Genomic DNA, 24,980 nt, shown 5'->3' on the forward strand with positions numbered 1-24,980 from the left:
CTATATAAAGTAAACATTGGAGGTCATTATGATGAATAGAAATCTTTGCTGGGCAATTTTCACACCTATGTATGACAAGTTCACTCGGCATTCAAAGGGTTAAGTAAAGGAATCCACATTTCCATATGTCCAGTTCAGCATAATGCGGATTCTTATCATGTTCCTGAGATATTTTGTCTGGAGCCCATTGTGTAGCACCAACATTTTAAATAATGATCGTTTTACATTTGTGTCCACCGTAGCAGAGATCAGAGCTGATCATAATTGAGGATCTGCTGAACTTCACATACTGTATGATACCGTTGTAAAATTGGTTGCACTTTTAGGCATCACATTAACATACTGTACTTGAGACAATGTCCCCCTGGAAACCATATTTCCGAGTAACAAACCAGCCAAATCACAGCAGCTCTGGCTGACAGATCTTATAACATAAATCACTGGGAACTAGCAGGCGTAAATCTCACTGGAGACCCAGCGGCAGAACTAGGCGGCTGGTATAACAGGTGAGAAATTGAAACAGAGATGCATTTCCCTGCCTGCTCTCTGAGAGTAATCAATGGAGAAACACTTGTGCTATCTCTCTAGCTTCTGATTTGCAGAACAAGAAATCATGAATAAAGACCAGGAATTATGTAAAAAAATACAAAAATACGTAATCTAAGTATATACTCTTTGTGCGTCCTCTGGGTGAGGTTTTTGTTTGCGCTCATGTCTTTTACAATGCAGAGGTATCCAAAATCCAATGAGTTATATTAGAAAAGCTCCGACTATTATAGACTTAATTTACCAATCTACTGTACAATAAGTTTCAGTAGGGCAGATGTACTAAGCCTGGGGAAGTGATAAAGTGGTAAGTCATAATGCACCAGCCAATCGGCTCTAAGTGTCAAGTTACAGTTGGGTTTGAAAAATGCATTCTCACCTTCCACTTTATCACTTCACCTGGCTTAATACCTCCGCCCCAGTATTCTTCACTATTGCACAATGATAGTCACATAGAATTAAGTCCAATGTAGGTTGCAGAAGGAAAGGAGCCTCTTATTTTTCTGATCATTTGTTCAATATACTGTGCATTAGGCCAACACGGTCAAACACGGCAGTGGCCACCCAGCACTTGGAAACATGGCTGTCCAACGAATGGTAGCCAAGGGGCTACTCTTAACATGCAAGCACTTCACTGTATAGTGAAGAACTTTTATAACAGCATTGTGAAGGTAGGATCTTGTGGTTGCATCGTGGGGAGGGACCCGGCATGCGGGGTGGCCTTGCCCAGTTCTGGGCGGCCTTCCGCATGCTACTGCCGGCAGTTTTCTTATTTCAAATCTTATCAAAACTACAACTGAAGCTGAATTAGGCCCAAAGTCCTGGTTTGAGTGCCCAAACTACAGACTTTTCACACATTGGGGGGATTCAATTGAATTGAATGATTTTTGTCGGAAAATATCAGCACATACTGTACCTATTCAATCTATACCATTTTCTGTCATCTTTTTGACATGCAGATTCATCTTTCGAGTCGAATCTGCATTGTCGAAAATGGTTGCTAAATCGTCAAATCTGATGCCTTTTTTGCTACAAAATACACATGGATTGGCGAGTTTTCTGACCGTCTGAACATTTCAATCTGACAGATGAATAGGTTTTTTTGGAAATATCAACATAGAATACCCCCATTATTTCTCCAGAGGCTACAAGAAAATGTGTCTGATGCCGCTAATTGGCATCTGATTGGAGCAACAAATGAACTGCTCCAATAGACGCCCATTTGTTTAACCCTGTCAGGTCCAACGTCTAGTCAGGCTCAACAGCCCTAGCGCTAGCAGCAGATCCAGTGGTGAGCCACTTTAAAATAAGAACATGAACATCGTTCAACATTCAATGTAGATGATTTTTGAATAATAATAAAAAAAATTACAATTCATTTAAATATTGAAACCAGACTGAATTGGAAAAAAAAAAGTGGACTGTAAAAGGTTAAACACCCAGCATGAATCGCTCAGGTCATTTGAATCGCCCCCCCCCCCCCCCCCCCCCTGAGAGATGCCTAATAATATCTCTCTGAATGACCCCGTGTTTTTGTACGACGGCCCTATATCTCAGGGTCACACAGTAACACTGATATGGTTATTTTCCCATTTGCAGGAATAACTGCAGAAGTCATCGTCGTGTCGTCCTTTGCTGAATTACAGAGAAGAGCTGAGGAAGCTAAAGGGAAGATCGTCGTTTACAACCAGCCGTTCGTCACTTATGGGGAAACAGTCGAGTATCGTTCTAGGGGAGCCTCGGAAGGTGCTAAAGTTGGGGCCGTGGCGTCTTTGATCAGATCAATTGCATCATTTTCTATTAACAGGTAAGACCTGGTCTCCTCCTTGTACTGTATCTGCAATGGAATATGTTCTCTTTCAGCAACTTGAAAGCAGGGCCGTGCCCTCAACATTACGCCGAGGACCAGAGGAGAATACAAAGCACTGTATTTCAGTAAATGGAGACAAGGCAGACAGCTTTACCGAAGATCATACAATATTTAGGGGTCTGGGCAGACATTTTTCTTTTATTGTATGTTTCATAAGGAATTGACAAGCTATATTTCAACTCAACAAGAATTGTGATATATTTAATGAAGGGCACTAGTAGGAGTGATGAGCGAGGGTAGAGGTGCACACTGAGATGTGGGCTTGAGGAATGATTACCCAGTGTGCTTTATTGCAATTCAGGAATACAGGATGACCTTAAAACTTACTTGCTTAAGACTTACTCATAGTGCAATACTGTTTGTAGATTATAACAAAAAAGGAACATCAAAACTATAGCTCTGAATTAGGCCTGTAGTGCCATACTCTATTATATAATTTATTAAATAGCTTAAACCAATGTACTTGTCAACTTTAGTCTAAAATCATACACATTACAGTGGCAAGATCTAAAATAACATATTTATTCAGCATAAAACATAGTTTATAATTAAAGGCTTAAGGCCCCCTTACACTACAGCAGCGGTTCTCAAACTGTGGGTCCTGACCTTCTCAACATGGGGTCGCGACTCCATGTTGCTGACCATCAGGCTGATGACTTTTCTAATCTCACTCAGTGATTCCAGAAGTCTGAAAGATCTGTTGAATTGTCTGTTATTGTAGACTCCTCCCATCATTCTGTGCCTCCACAATGCTGCCATGTATGTGCTGCCTGCTGACTACACATGTGATGGGTTATGGTATATTAGACTCCTCCCATCACTCTGTGCCTCCACAATGCTGCCATGTATGTGCTGTCTGCTTACTACACATGTGATGTGATGGGTTATGGTATATTAGACTCCTCCCATCACTCTGTGCCTCCACAATGCTGCCATGTATGTGCTGTCTGCTTACTACACATGTGATGTGATGGGTTATGGTATATTAGACTCCTCCCATCACTCTGTGCCTCCACAATGCTGCCATGTATGTGCTGTCTGCTGATTATGCATGTGATGTGATGGGTTATGGTATTTTAGACTCCTCCCATCACTTTGTGCCTCCACAATGCTGCCATGTATGTGCTGTCTGCTGACTACACATGTGATGTGAGAGGTTATGGTATATTAGACTCCTCCCATCACTCTGTGCCTCCACAATGCTGCCATGTATGTGCTGTCTGCTGACTACACTTGTGATGTGAGGGGTTATGGTATATTAGACTCCTCCCATCACTCTGTACCTCCACAATGCTGCCATGTCTGTGCTGACTGCTGACTACACGTGGGATGTGATGGGTTATGGTATATCAGACTCCTCCCATCACTCTGTGCCTCCACAATGCTGCCATGTCTGTGCTGTCTGCTGACTACACCTGTGATGTGATGGGTTATGGTATATCAGACTCCTCTCATCACTCTGTACCTCCACAATGCTGCCATGTATGTGCTGTCTGCTGACTACACCTGTGATGTGATGGGTTATGGTATATCAGACTCCTCTCATCACTCTGTACCTCCACAATGCTGCCATGTATGTGCTGTCTGCTGACTACACCTGTGATGTGATGGGTTATGGTATATCAGACTCCTCCCATCACTCTGTGCCTCCACAATGCTGCCATGTCTGTGCTGTCTGCTGACTACACCTGTGATGTGATGGGTTATGGTATATCAGACTCCTCTCATCACTCTGTACCTCCACAATGCTGCCATGTATGTGCTGTCTGCTGACTACACCTGTGATGTGATGGGTTATGGTATATCAGACTCCTCTCATCACTCTGTACCTCCACAATGCTGCCATGTATGTGCTGTCTGCTGACTACACCTGTGATGTGATGGGTTATGGTATATCAGACTCCTCCCATCACTCTGTGCCTCCACAATGCTGCCATGTGTGTGCTGTCTGCTGACTACACCTGTGATGTGATGGGTTATGGTATATCAGACTCCTCCCATCACTCTGTACCTCCACAATGCTGCCATGTATGTGCTGTCTGCTGACTACACGTGTGATGACCTTCTGAAGTAACTTGCTGGGGTCCTGTCATTATCTTTATTGTCTGATGGGTTCCTAGAGCAAAGTAGTCTGAGGACCCCTACACTACAGCAATTTGGTCTGATTTCACCTGATCCCAATGGATTGGGCAGAGAAATTGGTCCAAATCAGATGCCTTTGATGTACTCTGGGGTCCAATTCATGGCCCTGTGCTCATCGGACCTGAATCAGAGGTCGGCAGAGGTCGGACCTGCATGTAGGCTGGCTATACACTGCTGCGATACATTGCAGTAGTGTACAGGTTCTCAAACTCGGTCCTCAGGACCCCACACGGTGCATGTTTGCAGGTCTCCTCACAGAATCACAAGTGAAATAATTAGATCCACCTGTGGCTCTTTTAAAATGTGTCAATGTGTAATGAGTGCACCTGCCCGGTGACCTGGAAATCGTTAACTGTGTTGGGTCCTGAAGACAGAGTTTGAGAACCCCTGCAGTAGTGTATGGCCACCTTAATGCTGTTCCACATCTATATAGGACAGGGCTGGGCAACACCGGCCCTCCAGATGTTAGTGAACTACACATCCCAGGATGCTTTGCATTAGTTTTGCTATGTGGCCATGCTGAAACTGATGCAAGGCATGCTGGGATGGGTAGTTCATCAACATCTGGAGGGCCGGTGTTGCCCAGCCCTGATATAGGATGAATCCAAGTATTTTGCGCATCAGCAGCTACTGAAGGTACATGATAAAGGAATTTAAGTGTTGCTTCGTTCGGGTGCGCAAAGCCACCAATCCTGACCTTATTGTTATGATGATCAATTATTTTGACAGGATGGTAACTAGTAATAAATACTTAAATAGGAGATAGATAACAATGAGTGAAAGTAAAAAATAATTATAACTGTTACCAGAACAGTGAGTCAAATGGGCAGGTAGCATAAAGTCAGAAGGTCTGGGTTCCCAAACCTGGGCAGTCAGGGTATTGTCCTTCTTGCTTTGGGCTTTAAGGAGATTTAGCCACTTTTTACCCAGGGCAGACATGTTGGGTGACATTCTATGGGATGTGCTAAATGCGCATTTTTTTTATCGCACCACTTCGCCCTTTTTAAAATCGCAAGATTGGCCCGTTTTTCGCATATTTAATGAGGTGCGAAAAACGGGCCAAATAGTGCGAATAGGTGCGAGGTGGTGCGATGTCTTTAGTCCTGAAAATGTGCGATTTTCATGTCTCAAAATCGCACGTTTGCAGGAAAGCACAAATAATAATAAAAAAAAAAAAGAGTGCGGGGTCCCCCGCCCGAGCATAACCAGCCCCGGGCTCATTGAGCCGGTGCTGGTGACATAAAATCAAGGTCCCCGACAAATAGGGGTCCCCTTGATTTAATGAAACCAGCACCAGGCTCAAGGTCCGGCGCTGGTTCCCAAAATACGGGGGACAAAATGACTAGGGGTCCCCCGTATTTTAAGAACCAGCACCAGACCTAACCAGCCAGCAGGGTAATGCCACAGCCGGGGGACACTTATTATATAAGGTCCCGCGGCCAAAGCATTATCCCCCTGGCTGGTCAGCATGAGCAGGGGTCCTGGGGAAGTGGGGACCCCCCCAATGAAGGGGTCCCCACCCCACAAGAACTTACCAGCCCATGCTGAAAGTCCGGGGCTGTCCCCGATGCCCCTGGGCGGTGGGCATCGGGCTGATGTAAAGTGTAAAAAAAAGAAGATAAACTATTGTTCTCTACTGTCGAACTATGAGTCCCAGCAAGCCTACCCCGCATGCTGGGACTTGGAGAACCACAAGTCCCAGCATGCGGTGCATTAAAGGGCCCGCTGGCACTTGTAGTTCTACAGTACAAAAAATAGTTAAATAAAACACACTGACACCCTGAAAAATAAAAGTTTAATACACACATAACACACACACACTGATACTTACCTACCTTGAGCCCGTAGGTCGGTCCCTGGATCCTGGGTCCGGGCTCCGGGGCTCCAGGGCTGAAGAGTCCGGTTCCGGGGCCTTGGTCCTGGTTCCGGGGCTGGTCCTGGGGTTCCGGGGCTCCAGGGCTGAAGAGTCCGGTTCCGGGGCCTTGGTCCTGGTTCCGGGGCTGGTCCGGGGTCCAGGATCTGATGAAGTCCACAGGGGTACCTGAGGAAGGAAATCCTACTCACCTGGTCCCCGGCGACGACATCGGCATCCTCTCCGGCAGACGCGCTGCTCCCGGCTGCTGTGGTACCCGCTCTCGGACTGAAGAGGCGCAGAGATGTTTCATCTTCCGCGCCTCTTCTCAGAATGATTCCATTGGCCGCCTAGCGGCCAATCAGGAGCCGAGAAAGTCGGCTCCTGATTGGCCGCTAGGCGGCCAATAGAATCATCCGGAGGAAAAGCGCTGGAAGATGAAAATCTCTGCGTCTCTTCAGTCCGAGAGCGGGTACCACAGCAGCCGGGAGCAGCGCGTCTGCCAGAGAGGATGCCGATGTCGTCGCCGGGGACCAGGTGAGTAGGATTTCCTTCCTCAGGTACCCCTGTGGACTTCATCGGATCCTGGACCCCGGACCAGCCCCGAAACCAGGACCAAGGCCCCGGAACCGGACTCTTCAGCCCTGGAGCCCCGGACCCAGGATCCAGGGACCGACCTACGGGCTCAAGGTAGGTAAGTATCAGTGTGTGTGTGTTATGTGTGTATTAAACTTTTATTTTTCAGGGTGTCAGTGTGTTTTATTTAACTATTTTTTGTACTGTAGAACTACAAGTGCCAGCGGGCCCTTTAATGCCCCGCATGCTGGGACTTGTGGTTCTCCAAGTCCCAGCATGCGGGGTAGGCTTGCTGGGACTCATAGTTCGACAGTTGAAAACAATAGTTTATCTTCTTTTTTTTACACTTTACATCAGCCCGATGCCCACCGCCCAGGGGCATCGGGGACAGCCCCGGACTTTCAACATGGGCTGGTAAGTTCTTGTGGGGTGGGGACCCCTTCATTGGGGGGTCCCCACTTCCCCAGGACCCCTGCCCATGCTGACCAGCCAGGGGAATAATGCTTTGGCCGCGGGACCTTATATAATAAGTGTCCCCCGGCTGTGGCATTACCCTGCTGGCTGGTTGGGTCTGGTGCTGATTCTTAAAATACGGGGGACCCCTAGTCATTTTGTCCCCCGTATTTTGGGAACCAGCGCCGGACCTTGAGCCTGGTGCTGGTTTCATTAAATCAAGGGGACCCCTATTTGTCGGGGACCCTGATTTTATGTCACCAGCACCGGCTCAATGAGCCCGGGGCTGGTTATGCTCGGGCGGGGGACCCCGCGCTCGTTTTTTTTTTTATTTTAACTGTTTAATTTTTTTTTTACACCAGAACCCTCCACAGAACATTGCGATCTGTGCAGGGTTCAGGCTAATTCGCCCATCAGAACCTGGTCTGATTTTTGGGCGAATTACAGACACACTTTATACAAATCGCATACCATTAAATATGCGATTTGTATACTTTATCATGTGAAAACATCTGGATGCGATGTGCTGCGAAAAGCAGCCATCGCATTTCCAGTGTGTCCAACTTGTTGGCCAAAATCGCACTTTTTTCACATTTTCGCAGCTCATTAAATATGCGAAAATGCAAAAAAATGCAATTTCGGCCGTTTTTGCGAAAAAACTCGCAAAAGTCTAAACTTCTCATCCCATAGAATGTCACCCATTATGTCTTTGGATGGAAGTACTTAAAAACTTGGTACCATAAGTTAAGTCACTGGAAGTTTCACTGCAATAGCCAGAAGTGCCATCACCGGAAGTGACATTTGTTATATAAATATTAGCAAACAAGCTGTAAATTCATATATAGAACATATTACATCACTTTAAACTCTATAAAGACTGATTACAACATAAAAGTCCTCCAGTAGTTGGGACATTGTGGTGGCCCACGGTAGAACTTCCGGCTGGAGCCTTGGTGTAAAGGATATTCCGTTTTAGAGGATGGAGGTGGTTTTAATCATGGATGGCAGTGTGCTTTTCTCACTAATGCGGGGTCTTATGGCGGGATACATAGCTGCTGAATGTATCGGGAATTGAAGTGGCAGGCTTCTGCGTTGGCTGGAAGTGAAATTGCTCCGAACTTTTATTTACTGTACAATTTTTTATGAAACTACAGGTGCTGGGTAATACAAAAGCAAATGTTAAACTTTAAGGTTCTGCGCTATATGGTCGCTACAGAAATGGGTATGGAAGGAAAAATCCCATATCCTTTAGGTAACACAATAGTAGAGAAATAGGGGTATACCAATCTCAAACAGCGCCCAATAAACCCAGGGTGAGTGGGTCTAATAAAAAGTGCAGTATGGGGAAATCAAAAATTATACTTCCATATAGTGATGTTCCACCTGCATCCAGTATATTCCTCTGAAGGGTAAAGTGCTCCAGTACATGTAAACAGAGAAGGGCTTATAATAGTGAAGCCTATTTTATTAATATGTATAATGCACATGGGTAATAGCCTAGATTGCTGGGACTTTTGTGCAAGTCTGGACATTTTTTTTAAAGCAGCAATCATCTGAAAGCCAAAATCAAACTGGTATTGGCCCTGTAAATGATTACTGCTTTCAAAAAATGGCAGACTCATACAAAAGTCCTGCACCTCTGGAACTCGGAGGCTATTACATTAAGCCCCATTTGCTAAAAGGTTTTTTTTGTATAAAATATATTTAATAAAATCATCTGATAGGTATGTGTCCAATGTTACTAAAGTAAGAGGAATAAATTATTATATATAAAGACTAAATCAGTTTCACCTTTTTGAGGTGAAGTACCACCAGTGACCACTAGAGGCCACTCGACCGACCAAATTACTCCTTAACAGAAAGTGAAACCAAAATCATCTGTTTCAAATAGGGATGGCCATCGTTGCCTATGCCATCGATGGTAAAAGTGCAACTGGACATCAATGGTGCATAACTATGCAATCAATGTTTTTACATGTAGATGATCATCCATTGTCTTTGATTGACCTGTGGGCCAATCAGAATACGGGGCGGGGCTTCACGGGTGTCCTGGGCGGAACTATGCTCCATGTCCCAGGAAAGAGCAAAACAAAACTATTAGTTTGAGCTTGAATCGATGGTGGGAAATCATCTGGTTCTCCCCCATCAATGTCAAAACTATTCGACATAGGCCATAAACCATCAATGTTTTCTAAACATCGATGGCCATCCCTAGTTTCAAACTTCCTGGATATGGACAGAAAGAGCTGTGGAGACTTTTAGCTATTATGATTATAAATAAGCATAATACAACACATAGGTCTATAAAAATCTGGGTAACCTACAGAATGGTTCATCCCCTTCACCATGCATAAGTGACTGGCTAAAATAAGCAGATAGATAAAGGTCTTTTCAAAAGATGTCTCCTTAATTAACAGTAAGCCGGTCTGGAAAGTTAGAAGTATTCCCTGATAGTTCACATTGGGAATCTAGGGAATTAACGTGAGAACTCTCTGTACAGATCAGATAATTTACTCCCTGTGGTATCAGTGCTGTGTAAATACTTTCTGACTGTCCGTAAGGAAATAACCTGTTTTATTAACAGATGGGAGAATTTAACTGGAAGCACCGGAGATACAGATAGACATATAGTGGATTACAGTCAGAATGAATTCACTTTTTTCAGTAGTGTTAAATTCAAGGATTTCCAAACTTGTAACCTGCTACAAAGTCTGACGGTACCCCGGAAATGATTTCCTTCCGGTCCTGGTAACTCAACAGGAGTCCAATGAGAAATACAGTATAGAAACGGTGATTTGTTATACTTTGCAAACATGGCTAATCACCAATATATTTGCCAATTATCCCACAAAACAGTTAAGCCCCATACACAGTTGCCGATGCCAAACACTGATGATATTGGCGGCATTAGGGGACCCGGCGGGGGGCAGGCAACGGCAAGTGCATACTCTGAGGTGAGCGATGGCAGGTGGGCGGTGGGGGGAGTGACGGCCATGGTGCCGTTGCAGAGCTTCCTCGACCAGACATGCTGGACGAAGAAAAGGGTTGTTACTGACATGTGGGAGTAGGGTGGCCAATATCTGGATTGGCAGGATTCCAGGATTTAGCCCCAAAATGTCCAGGTTTTCAATCCCAGGATTGGTGGGATCCCAGGATTGTTGGGGATGCCAATCCAAGGAAATTTTCCAATGCCCCGGAATTGGCATCCTTATGTGGGAAAGTGCATCGTTTATCGACAGGGAGTGTACACACTAGGCGATATTGTGAACTGTATTGAATAGTGTGTATGAGGCTTTCTAGTTAAGGGTATATCCTATTTTCCGTGGTGAATTACTGCAGGTAATGGATTCCCTCTGAGCTCTCATATTAGACTCAATCCAGCACTTAATGGTCATTAAGCTTTGCAGCCTCCCGTACCCACCTTAAACATGTACGGGCACCAAAAGGCTATTGGATTAGAAAGAGGGACAATAACTTGTTCCCTGTGATTGTTGTTTTGTCCTGAATAAGGACAATATACTATTTTAGTTTTATCAAAAGAATCCTGCCACAGTTTAATCTGTGATCCCAATGATAATGAACAAATTTACGTTCCTGAGTCTGAATTTACTGTCGCTGATTGTGACTAGGCGTTGGCCTGACTTACTACTTTATGCTAATGCCAGTATCTGTGCTACCCAGGCGGAGTTCACACGTGGGCAAGTGGAAACCAATGCTGCCCATTGATTTTATGCCGACACAACCATCTACATTAATAACAGCATTTGCACCGACCCCATGCTAGGTGCAAGAGATCCATCTGAAACAGGGTACCTTTTACCGTACACGTGACTCCTCAGAAACGCACCTGCCTTCGGAATGCCCATGACACTACCACAAGTCATGGTGGATCTGTACATTCAATTTGCCACCACACAGTTTACAACCCAAAACCAAAGATGGGTTCTGAAAAAAATGTACCCATGTGCTGCATTTTAGTGAGTATGGTGAAGACACCTACAGTACACCCTGGTTTGGACATCACAGGTATTTCCTGGTGTTCTATCCCAGCATGCTCTGTAAGCTGTCTGCTGCCCACACCTTTCTGCATAGGTGCAAAATATCTGACACCGCACAAGTGTTTTTTTTCAAGGATCTTCCTACATTGTATTGTAGGCTTCATACTGAGTTACAACGAAGTCATTAAAACTGTGAGGATTTATTCTTGGCTTTCCGTGTTTGATGGAGTCATTATTCACCCCGACTCGCAATTAGGCTTTTATAATTGTGATTTAAGCCAACATCCCGCAGTTGACTGAAGATAAATCTTGTATCAATATTTGTACAAAAAAAATGCCATGTCTTTTTAATTAGTGCCAACTTTCACAGTGTTTCTTTGGGGAATAATTAGTATTGTGTGGTTATCTGTGATTTTACTGAATCGAATGTTCAGTCCCATCAAAGGACATGGCTGAGATTCAAAAAGTTATCACCTTTAGGCCATATGTATGCTGTATTTAGCGGTGGTTTGCATGGCAGATGTATCAAAGAGAGATAAAGTGGAAATGTCATGATCCGGGCCCTGATACGTACTGCGGCTCTGTCGCTGCCGGCTATCGTGAGATCCTCCTTGGTGCCTTCTCCATGTTTTCTGCCAAACTGCTCCCTGCATTGATGCCGCTGACCCCGCTGCATGGGTGCCACCATTTTGCACATGTCACCTGACCACACTTCTACCAGGGAGATAACTTCTTTGGCTCCGCTATTCCTGACAACCAATTGGAATGACACTTCCTGGATAGCTGTCATTTTTACAAGAAGCCCTCTGGGCCATGCAGAACTTTGCACCTTCAAGTGTGGTATACCTGTTACACATTACCGATCCAGCCCGATCAACTATTAATCATTACTGGTTCCTGCCAGGTTACTTGGTTAGCATTACTAGTCCCAGCCTGCTTATCTGTTTAGCATTACCAGTCTCAGCCTGGTTATACGTTTAGCATTAACGTTTCCAGCCAGGTGACCTGTTATGCATTACCAGGTCCAGCCCATTCACCTGTTCAGCATTACAGGACCCAGCACGGTTACCTGTTGCCATTACGGATCAAAGCTTGGTTACCTGTTATGCATTACTAGTCCCAGTCCAGTTGCATATTATGAATTACCAGTCCTGGCCCGATTAACTGTTCAGCATTACCAGTCCAAGCATGGTGACCTGTAACGCATTACGGATCAAAGATCGGTTACCTGATCAGCATGGCCCCAGCCTGTTTACATGTTTAGAATTATTGGTCTCAAAGCTCGGGTACCTGTTACAAATTACCACTTCAAGCTAGGTTACCTGCTACACATTACTGGTTACAATTTGGTTCACTTGTTACACAGAGAACCACTTTCTGCTGGTGTGCCAATTATCTTTCTCTCCGGTATTACTCGGTTGCCGGTCTCATTGCTTATTGGATTCTGTCCATTGAAGTTTGACCTGTTACAAGAAGTAGATCTTGCCTGAGTACATTACCCCTCAGTCTCTCCTGTCTAGTATCCACTGACACTGTTCCGAAACCTAATAAAGCCGTCCAACTCTATCCACCAGTCCCAGCTTCCACCTCAGGCGACTATAGAATCGCCAGCAGGTATGCACTCGCCCTGATATTATAGAGCACTGAATACATTTGTCCAGAGCATGACTTCTTTTCTGACGGCTTACCTTCTCCCATAATGCATCCTGGTGCCATCTCTTCCCCAGGTAAATGTTGCACACGCACCTATCCGTCCACATGATGTAATAGAAACGTGATTCATCAGACTAGGCCACCATCTTCTGTTGCTCCATGGACCAGTTATGAACTTTTTCCTGAGGGAATGTGTCTTGTTCGCAAAGAGATCTGTGAATAGAATGCACAAGCAACTTATGCTGATTAAAATGATGTCTTGCCTATTTTCTGTGTGTGACTGTGGTTGTATCTGTATGTGAAATGCTACACTCTAATGTAGAATTTCGTATCCAGATACAGCCTGGTTACACACATCTGACTAGATTGCTTACAAAATGATCCTACATCGCTCCATGTGTAGGGGTCATAGCGATAGCGATGCGCAGCCCCACACATCGATATCGCCGGGCAATTAAGATCCTCCACGCGGGATAAATCTAGTGAGATCGCCTGTCATGACCAGTGCTCTCACCGGAGAACACTGGCTCTGACAGATCGGTCGGGTCCGATGCGCACGGGACCCCGCATCGGACCCGACGGCATGTCAGGGAGAGTCGATTTGGTCCAATTCAACAGGCCGATTGGTCGCAATCGGCCGAAATCGGACCAAATCGCCTCAATGTATGGGGGCCTTTACAGTATGTGAGATGTATACAGAGTAAACAATAAAAATAACATACTGTATGTTCAGCTCTCTATTAAAAAAAAAAATTAAGAAAATAATTGAAATGGTCTGTAGCCAGGTTATAGTTCCTTACCGCAGGGCTTCCAGGAACAGAGAGCGCTGAGCAGGAATTTTGCAATTGTATTTTGCATTTACTCAAAGCGGTTTTAGTTTCATAGCAATTAAGGATTTGATTTAGTAATGCGAAAACATTTCATTGTTTTATTAACACAAAAAGAACCTGTTTGTGCCATATAACTGCAGTATAAAACCGTACCATATGTCATAAAGATTCCAAATTTTGTGCCACTTGTTGTTCTCTGCTGCATGCAAACTAAATAAAGACAGATGGTCCATTCAGCGCTTATGAAGGACTGCACTGCTTATAATGCTCATTTCTGCACCAGAAAAAAGGATAGAAACAGAATTCTATGGCTGTAAGCGGGCACTGGTGTATCTATAATGGGTGTGCTGTGTGGGCCCACGCTGCACCCATCAACGGCAGTGGTGACCCAGTGGGGTCGTGCACACTTTCCGATGCCGGCATTGGGAATTTGGGTGGCCCTCGTTACTCCCTTGTCTGTACATGCACAAATGACTGAGTGGGGCGTTTACGATCCACGGAGGTGTCCGTCAGTTGCAGTTGGAGTGATACACAATGGGCGATATAATGAACGATATCACTCAGAAGTGCCAATATGAGCGCTATCGCTTATTATTTTGCCAAGTTTAACCTTCTGGAGTCCTGCATTGGCAAAAGAAGCGCTGCAGAAAACAAAGGGGAAATGGCACCGCGGCCATCAGTCCAGAAGGGCCGTATTTTTGAACAGGACCATAGCAGGTAACAAAAGTCAGCTTCTTGTATACCACACTTTAGACAGCAAGTATCCGGGCGAAGGAATGCCCTATGAAATGACACGGGGGTATGATAGACCTATGCATAGGAAATGATCTGCTGGTATCTAATGCATAGAGTAGTGTATCTAATAGAGCCCAGACTTTGCATCCAATGGTCTTTAGAAAGTTACCTTTCTAAAGACCATTAAACCTCTGTGGCATAACACTAACCATTTCAGTGTCGGCATTGTGATCGGTGTCGGAATACCATCACCAGTCTACTAACCAGTGTCAGGATTCCATCATCCGTATTCCAACTGCCAGCATCCTGAACCTTACAGTATGTCGAATGTCTATTGAACCCACTCACGCACTATCCATTCCTTGGGACTACAGGATTTGAATGATTTGCACATGCGTGTACGAGTATACCTGTTCTGTTAACATACAGATGGGGCAGGTCCCATCTTGGCAGGGGATGGCGATGGCGACGCCAGCCGCCATCCCCCACCAGCGCCATATCGATGGCGAGAAGGGGACGCGCGCACACGTCCCCTTCCGACGGCGCTTCCATCCGCTCCCCCGGGTCCCCGCCGGCTTGTCGGTGGTAACCCGGGGTCCCCGCCGCCTGCCGGCACCCCCCCTAACCCTGTCCCTCTCCCTGAGGTGGAGACGGACAGGGTTTTCGTCGCCCCGCTGACGGAGATTGAGACGCGCATGAGACGAACGCGCGTCTCAGTCTGATGGATGGCGAAGCTGCTGGCTGATCGCCAGCGGGGACGTTCTGGCGATCCACCAGCCAGGATGAGGCCTGCCCCATCTGTACATTTACTTCTGTCCTGATGTGTACTTGGTCCTTACATGACTTGTGCTTTCATATATCATATGTCCTGGGTTAATTGTCCCAGGCGTGTGTTTCTATGAATCTGATGGGGAAACTAGACTGATACTTAGAGGGGTATTCAATTATGTCCAAATTTTTCACATAGCTCAAAAGTCTAGACATATCGGTACTTGTGTATTATCACAGCGCCCATCAAATTGCATACCATAAGGCTTAATATGGTATGCAATGAGATGAGATGTGCTGCGATGGGACTCGATGTTATACAATTTAAAATTGTATACCATTGTATATGGCATACGATGAGATGAGAGGAGATGAGATTTTGGTACTTGTGAGTTATCTGGGCGTCCGATTTCTAAATCGGGTCGGATCGGGCACATCGCATCGCATCGCATGCGACCATCGGATGCGATGCGATGCGATGACCCGATTTTTCCATAGGAATCAATGTTAAAATGGACTGAGTCCATTTTAACATGGAATTCAATGGGAAAAAGGGGTCCTTTTCATACCCCTACTATCCAAGTGGGCATGGAGTTGGATATAAACCTGTGGCGAGCGTAGCGAGCCACCGAGCCCGAAGCGTGGCGAGCGTAGCGAGCCCCGCGAGGGGACACGGAATACCGGCCCCTCGCGGGGCTCGCTTCGCTCGCCACGCTTCGGGCTCGGTGGCTCGCTACGCTCGCCACAGGTTTATATCCAACTCCATGCCCACTTGGATAGTAGGGGTATGAAAAGGACCCCTTTTTCCCATTGAATTCCATGTTAAAATGGACTCAGTCCATTTTAACATTGATTCCTATGGAAAAATCGGGTCATCGCATCCGATGGTCGCATGCGATGCGATGCGATGTGATATCGCATCGCATCGCATCTGATTGTATGCCTTAACTTAAGGCATACAATCAAAAAATCGGCAGCCCAGATAACTCACAAGTACCGAGATTTTAAATTGTATAAGCACACTAATGGTTGCTTTCAAATTTAATTGGCCCCCATATAAGATTTTTAATTGTATAAGCACCCTAATGGGTGCTTACAATGTTAAATGCACCCCCACACCACCCCCACTATCAACGCCAACCCGAAGCGTGGCAAGCGCAGCGAGCCCGCGAGGGGCGGCGGTACGCGTCCTCCGACCTTTTCATACCCCCACTATCCATGTCGGCGTGGAGTTGATTTTATATAGTGTGGCAAGCGCAGTGAGCCACCGAGCCCGAAGCGTGGCGAGCGCAGCGAGCAATACATGTAAAGTAAAACGCGTCCCCTCACGGGGCTCGCTGCGCTCGCCACGCTTCGGGCTCGGTGGCTCGCTGCACTCGCCACACTATATAAAATCAACTCCACACTGACATGGATAGTGGGGGTATGAAAAGGTCGGAGGACGCGTACCGCCGACCCTCGCGGGCTCACTGCGCTCGCCACGCTTCGGGTTGGCGTTGATAGTGGTTGTGGCGTGGGGGTGTATTTAACATTGGGTTCTTATACAATTAAAAATGTTATAGGGGGGCCAATTAACATTGAAAGCACCCATTAGTGTGCTTATACAATTTAAAATCTCATCTCATCTCATTGTATGCCATATACAATGGTATACAATTTTAAATTGTATAAGATGCCATAAGATGGAAATCGTGGGCGCCGTGCTAGGTGCGGGGTGGGTGCGGCCAGGAGCCAGGTTGGTGGGTGGGCTGATGCTGCCAGGAGCGGGGTGGGTTGTTTGGTGGTCTGTTGCTGCTGGGTGGATGGTTGGGCTGATGCTGCCGGGAGCCGGATGGGTTGGCAGGGTGTTTCTTTGGCAGCCGGGCAGAATGCGAGAGAACGGTGCGGGCTGGTGGTCAGTGCGGCCAGGATCAAGGCGGCTCTGGCGGGCTGTGTGTCAGTGTGGCCTGTGCAGCGTGTCCTCTGACCTCGTTGCGCTGGGAAGAGCCACACTGCCGGGTACGGGAGAAGCCGGGCAGCGTCTAAGTGGGTGCTCAGACGCTGCACGGCATTAGATTGCGCATGTGAAGTCTAATCCCAAAATCCCAGGATTGGAAACCCCAATCCCGGGATTGACATCCCGCCGTTTTGGGGGCCAAATGCCGGGATCCCGCCGATCCCGATCCTGGGGTTGGCCACCCTAGTGGAAAATAGTTGAAGACAGACGCATTTTCAACTAAAACTCGCCGATCCATCAAAGAAAAATTGACACTTGCTTTGAATAGGTCAAATGTAAATTTGACTGAAAACCGTCAAAAAGCGCAGATTTTCCAACTGCCATAAAAATGGGCATGGACTGAATACCCAATGTCAAAAGCATTTATTATTACTGTAACCAGTCATTGTATTTATAAAGCACCAACATATTACACTGTGCAGTACACTTTTTCCACAACACTTTTGTGTTATTCCCATAGTATGTAAATAATAGCTTTTTTAAACCTAATCAGTGTAATTTTATTATTTTTATTTTATGTAACAAATATGCAAACGTGATAATACAATGATACTGAATAAGGTTTAAATCGCTATTTACATTATTTGACCATTATAAAAACACTGTAAAGTCTTTTTTATTTTATAAATTCGGCATAAACTTCTTTGTGTACTTCACAGTTCTGTAAAACGAGAAGACAATAGCAGGGGGAGCCGTTCCTGAGCATCTCCTTCATCACTGCTGCCTGGGATAGGGGGAGGCGTGGCTGTAACCAGGGGTGGGAGTGTCTTCACACAGGATTGAAAGGGCCATGTAGACATCACTGTCGCTGCCCCTCAGAACCTGTATTTGGATTGCAGACTACCTGGGAGAGCACCCTGTAACCTGTGGCACTGCTGCGGAACTGCTGAAAAGCAGCTATTGGACATTGCTTCAGGCCAGGAGGGTTAGGGAGGTAGGGGGGAAAAGATTAAACTCCAAGCAGGAGAAGTTAAGGTGCCTATACACCTGAATGATAGGTGTATCAGGCCCCAACATACAATTACGAGGTGTCGCTTGATAGATTGTGGGGAATATCGATATGATGCGTGGTCCCATGGGTCAAGAGGTCGATCCTCAGATCATATGTACTTGTAAAGCACCTACGATCGCTCTTAAGACCTGCATATGATCAGGTGGTTTGCAGGTCGTTCTAGTGTATGGCTAGCTATAGTGAGGTAGGGGAGAGGATTAGGCTCCAAGCAGAGGGGGAGGGTTAGGTCACCAGCCCCTTTCAGGATTCTCAGAATCGGGATTGACTGCTGGTATCCCCACCACTGGGCTATCGTATGTATCCCCTCTAAGCAACTGTAGTGTACATGCATACACCTTTGCCTGAAGTGTCCTCTCTGGGCAGTGCTGCTTTACTTCCTGATGCTGTGTAACCACGCCCCCTCAGAAAGAAGTCCCGTGTATGCACCGTTACAGCATGATGTAGTACAGCAGTTCTCAAACTGTGGATCCTGACCTTCGTAGCCTGGTATCGCGACCCCATGTTGCTGATTATCAGGCTGATGTATTTTCTAACCTCAGTCAGTGATTCATGGAGTCTGAAAACTCTGTTGAGTTGTCTGTTATTTTAAGGTGGCCATACACATGCAGATTTATCTTCAGATCTGTCTGGTTGGAACAAAAACATGGTTATGGATGAGAGCAAGTGACAGTTGACCATTTGCTTGAAAATGCTGGAAAACTGACAAAATGTCACATAACCATGTTTTTGTTCCAACCAGCCAGATTTAGACTCCTCCAATTATTTTGTGTCTCCACAATGCTGCCATGTATGTGCTGTCTGCTGACTACACATGTGATGTGATGGGTTATGGTATATTAGAAGCCACGCCTCCCATCATTTTGTGCCTCCACAATGCTGCCATGTATGTGTTGTCTGCTGACTACACATGTGATGTGATGGGTTATGGTATATTAGACTCCTCCCATCATGTTGTGCCTCCACAATGCTGCCATGTATATGCTGTCTGCTAACCACACATGTGATGTGATAACCTTCTGCAGTAACTTGCTGGGGTCCTGTCATTGTTTTTATTGTCTGATAGGGGCCTAGAGCAAAATTGTTTGAGGACCTCTGATGTAGCAGCCACTGGTGTAGAAAGCAACGAATGCCTAAAAACGAAAAAAATACCTTATCCGATTACACAGCATTTCAGAATATGTTGGCGCTATAGAAATATAGTTTGATAATAAAATGTGCCATAACCAATTGAAATGACTTGGAATTTTGGTTTTATTGTTTAGATTACACAAACTAATCGGTTACTATGGAATAATGTACATCTCCTTAGTTTGACGTTCAGCTATAGATATGTACATGTGATTGTGCTATGTGAGAGTATACTGTTGTCTTTATAGAGGACTATGCATCAGCGTTACCCTTCACCAGTGTTGGCAATGTCTTCGGTTAGAGTGCTGAGAAATCAGTTTGGGTTTTTTTGGATAAAGTTCACTGTAATTTCCAGATTGCTCGACCCGCCCTTTATGACACATCGCATATATTGCGTCCGAAATAACTTTTTGTGCCAATTCTGTCCTAAATGTCAACAGTTTGCTGTTCTCATCTTCATACACTTATTGCCAAATCAGTCAGGCTCAATACTTGCCATGAGCTTTGAAATGACAAGATCCTCCCATAGTAAATCCACAGATTATGCATGTTAGCCTATAGATCTGGGATAAGGCTCAGAGCTATGGGTTAAACAATATATTGTTGGATAAGGGCTGTACTTGAGACGAGTATTTATTTATTTATTACCAGTTCCTTATATAACGCAGCAGATTCCGTTGCGCTTTACAATAGGAGACAGTGATACAACAAACTGGGTATTTACAGACAGTCAAAGGTATGAGGACCCTGCTCTCAAGCTTACAACCTATAGAAAAATAGGCATTGATACACAAGGATAGATATTCTTTATTGCAGTAATTCCACCAGAATGCAAAGGTTCCTGGTGTGCTCTATGATACGGTGACCCAGCAGTTCGGCCATGGGCCAGGAAGATGGAAAATGTGAAAATGAGTGTGGATGAGAGATGTAGATCTTGTGAGGAGTGAAAGGGTCAGGTTGGAAGATATTTAGAGATAAGAGAAGAGATGTATGTTGGTGTAGTTTGGTTTATGGCTTTGTGTGTAAAGTAAAATAAGTAAAATATTTTTGTATTGAATATGGTAGAATACAGGTAACCAATGAAGTGACTGACAGAGTAGCTTTGCAGACGATGAACGTCTGGCTGGGAAGATTAGCCTCGCAGCTGCATTCATGATGGACTGTAGTGGTGAGAGTCTGTATTGGGGAAGGCCAGTAAGGAGACTATTGTAATAATCAATGCGTGAGATGATGAGAGCATGGATTAGAGTTTTTGTAGTGTGTTGTGTAAGGTAAGGGCAAATTTTTTATGTTTTTTTTGGGTGCATGTGGCATGATTTCAAGTCAGATTGAATGTGGGGAACAGTTCATAGTCAATAATGACACATAGGCAGCGAGCTTGAGTGGTAGGGGTGATTGGCATATTCTCAACACTGATAGAGATATCTGGTTGGTAACTACAATATATATATATATATATATATATATATATATATATAATTAATTCTGTTTTAGAACTATTCAGTTTGAGGTGGCGAGATGACATCCAGGATGAAACAGCAGAAAGGCATTCAGAGACACGGCCAAATACAGATGGGGACAGGTCCAGGAAGGATAGGTAGAGCTGAGTATCATCAGCATACAGATGATACTGAAATCCAAAAGAGCCAATTAGTCAGCCAAGAGATAAGGTATAGATTGAGAAAAGCAGAGGGCCTAAGACTGAACCCTGAGGTACTCCAACTGATAGAGGTAGTGAAGAGGAGGTGAAATCAGAGAAATGAACACTAAAGAAGCAGTTAGATAGGTAGGAAGAGAACCAAGAGAGGGCTGTATCATTAAGATCTAGGGATTGTAGTGTTTGTATGAGAAGTGTTTTGTCAACAGTGTCAAAAGCAGCTGAGATATCTAGAAGAATTAGTAGTGAATAGTGGCCTTTAGACTTAGCAGCGACCAGATCATTCACAACTTTAGTCAGTGCTGTCTCTGTGGAGTGTTGGGAACGAAAGCCTGACTTAAGTGGGTCCAATAATTTTGCGAAAAGTGTGTGAGGTAAGTGTAGGTAAGTCTCTCAAGTAGTTTGGAGGTGCACGAAGCTGAGAGATACGGTGGTAGTTTGATACAGAGCTTGGGTCAGAATTGTGTCTTTTTCAGAATCGGAGTAATAACTGCATGTTTGGACAATGTAGGAAAGTACCAGTAGAGAAAGAGAGGTTACAGATTTTAGTTAAGGTTGGGATGAGCACAGGAGGTAGGGATTTATTTATTTGTGAGGGTATAGGGTCCTGAGGAGAGGTAGTAGAGTGGGAGGAAGAGAAAAGTGCAGATACAGTACTCCCATGCAGATACAGTACTCCCATGCAGATACAGTACTTCATCTTCATGGGATCAAATGAAGTAAATGTGTCAGAGGGCTCAGGTATGGAATTGATCAGATCACGACTGAGTCGGAGAATACCAATTCATCTCTGATCTTGTCAATCTTATCCCTGAAGTAGGAAGCAAGATCTTGTGCATGGATAGTGGCTTGGGTGAGGGAGGGTTGAGAAGGGATCTAAATGTATTGTATTTGGGTTAGCGGCTTGAGCAGAAATAAGAGTTTGGAAATGTTTTTGTTTGGCAGTTTCCAGGGCATAACTATAGATAGGTAGATAGTCTTATATGGGAGGAAATCCATTGGACTGTGAGATTTTGTAGGTGTCTTGTTAATTTAAAGTGCCACGGTTGGCATCTAGGCCTACGTGGAGTGTGGTGGGTAACTGGAGCCAGTTCATAAATTACTTTTGAAAATGAATATAATTAATATTTTCTGAACAATTTTCTGTGCAATCACATCTGAATGGGCCTTGTTGTATCCAAGTTCATATTGTCCCAGGGCATCTCTAGGTACAGCTTTGAGTATTTCATCAATAAATGGAACACAAACGGTCACAGCAAATTTGTGGCACATCCTCCAGTCCCACAGTCCTTTGGCCAGTTACGTATAGGCTGAATGGCTGAAATCGGACATTATCTGGGTATAAAGGAACCCCATTACTGAGCAGTATATTACGTATCCCTATTACAGGGCTCTCCTGTTGTATTTAGTTTTCCAACTTGCAGTGTCAAAATAGCACATAGCGATCACAATAGCTGCCAAAATGATCAACCTTGAAGTTCAAACTTCACAATGTTTTTTTTTCTTAGACAAAATGTTCTTTATGGAACAATGATGAAACTCTAATAAATGACTCATAGAAACAATCCTGAATATGTGTCAAGCGCTCTAAGAAATATTTCATTTGTGAACCCGTGGACTATTGCAAACATCTGGCCTGCAGTAATCCTGCAAATGAAATATATGGCAAACTTCTTCTTAGCAGGAGAATATTTTCCTTTTGATTTACCAAGAAGATTGATATTTTTTTAAGCCTTGGCTCTAAAGCTCATCACATCAAAATATGTAATCTCTTTGGCCAGTGCCACGACCATTCTGTACTGTGTGTAGTAGTAGAGCAGTCTGCGATCAGGGCTATTTTTGTGCAGGCTCCAGCAGGAACTGTGGCCCTTATTCTAGTGCACTCTTTCTGACAAAATATTTCTTAGATGGACAAAACCATGTGCACTGCAGGTGAGGCAGGTGTAAAACCCCACCCAAATCTAATTATCTCTGCACAAGTAACACCTGCCTCACCTGCAGTGCACATGGGGCCTTATTTTGGTTCATTCTTTCTGACAAAATCTTTCTTAGATGGACAAAACCATGTGCACTGCAGGTGGGGCAGGTGTTACTTGTGCAGAGAGAATTAGATTTGGGTTGGGTTTTACTTCAAAGTGAGATCTATATTGCAGTGTAAAAATAAAGCAGTCAGTATTTTCCCTGCACAGAAACAAAATTACTCACCCAAATCTAATTCTCTCTGCACATGTTACATCTGCCCCCCCTGCAGTGCACATGGTTTTGTCCATCTAAGAAGGATTTTGTCAGAAAGAATGAACCAAAATAAGGCCCATGGTTTTGTCCATCTAAGAAATATTTTGTCAGAAAGAGTGAACTAGAATAAGGGCCACAGTTCCTGCTGGAGCCTGCACAAAAATAGCCCTGTCTGCGATCACATAGCCACCACCCAGACAGAGTGAAATCCCGCCCCCTGCAAGTCTGCGAATGACTGTCCATCTGCAAATCCATACACAACTCACAATCGAATGCTTTTTCCAGTCTGTGCAATGGCGCGTGTCTGTGACTCATCAACAAGTTTAGGACAAATAGGCTGATCGAGACCGGAGCTGATGTCACACACCGTCCATGAAAATGCCTGGTCACGCCCGCTTTTCCTGGATGCTCACAGACAACAGCAGTTTCCTGTGAGTTTAAGCTGCAATGGGATTGGTGTTGTTTGGCATTGCGCATGCGCGCTACAATCCATGCACATGTTGAGTCGTCCTATAATCAATCTCCTAGCGAGTTCGATTTCCTGGTGGGCCTGCCCAAATCTCATTAAAAGGGGCCAGCCGCGCTCGCCCCTCTGGGCTGGCCCGGCTGCGGATAGCGTCCGCAGCACTTTGCCCATATAAAATTGGCCGCGGGAGGGCTGCTGCGCATGCGCGCGCAGCACCTCCCAGGCTCCCTGGTCCCGTTCCCCCTCCGCCCGGCAGCTGAAGAACAGCAGCAGCAGGTGAGCCGCCCGACCGCCCCTCTTCCCGCGCATACCGCCCCCCTTCCCCATGTGAATACCGCTGCCGCCCCCCCCCCCCCCGGCGCATACCGCCTCCGCATTCAAACCCCTCTCCCGAGCCGTTTTCATCACCCAATCCGCCCCTGCCCGTGATCCACTGCTTCTTCCAAATTCGATCATCTGCATGGACATTAGCCATGTGAATAAGTCTCTGGTTACTCAGGATGGCTGGGTAAATCAAGTGTCCAAGGGTCTCGGCACGCATAGAAAACCGGGCCAACACGCCCATGTTTTCTGCACCCTTTTGGGGCATATGTATTAAAAAGAGATAAACGTGAGGTGTGGTAAAGAGTGATAAATGTCCAGCCAATAGGTTCCCAAGTGTCATTTTCAAACACTGCATATTCCATGACAGTTAGGATCTGATTGGCTGGACGTTTATCACTCTTTATCATCCTGACTTTTATCACTTTTTAAAGCGTAATACCCCTGCCCCTATGTCAGACACAGATCTGCATGTGCACAGTACAAATGCTTATCCTACAAAGGTCAGCTAACATCATAGATGGACGCAAACATGATGCTTTACTTACAGCTCTGAATTAGGCCCTTAGTGGACTGAGGGCCTAATTCAGACTTGATTTGCAGGACAAACCATGTGCACTGCAGCTGGGGCTGATGGAAGATGGTGCCACTGTATAAATAAAGGACAAAGCAGGACCATTGGTTAATCCGGCTTGTTTAAAGTTAACACTGGTTGTTAATATAGCCAAGCACTGGAAATGTT

The 24,980-nt window shown here is 45.2% G+C and overlaps 1 protein-coding gene across 4 annotated transcripts in view; it reads left to right on the forward strand.

The window, feature by feature from the left end:
• The window catches only part of CPQ (carboxypeptidase Q), a 435,363-nt gene that overhangs the window by 125,188 nt on the left and 285,195 nt on the right, over window positions 1–24,980 (forward strand). For all 4 annotated transcript variants that reach the window (XM_083187007.1, XM_083187008.1, XM_083187006.1 and 1 more), the window contains exon 3: window positions 2,146–2,353. In XM_083187007.1, coding sequence (XP_083043133.1) covers window positions 2,146–2,353 — 208 coding nt within the window. The remainder of the gene's footprint in view (window positions 1–2,145; window positions 2,354–24,980) is intronic.

The sequence above is a fragment of the Crinia signifera genome, chromosome 5, assembly GCF_055691185.1.
Source record: "Crinia signifera chromosome 5, ASM5569118v1, whole genome shotgun sequence".
Taxonomy (NCBI): domain Eukaryota; kingdom Metazoa; phylum Chordata; class Amphibia; order Anura; family Myobatrachidae; genus Crinia; species Crinia signifera.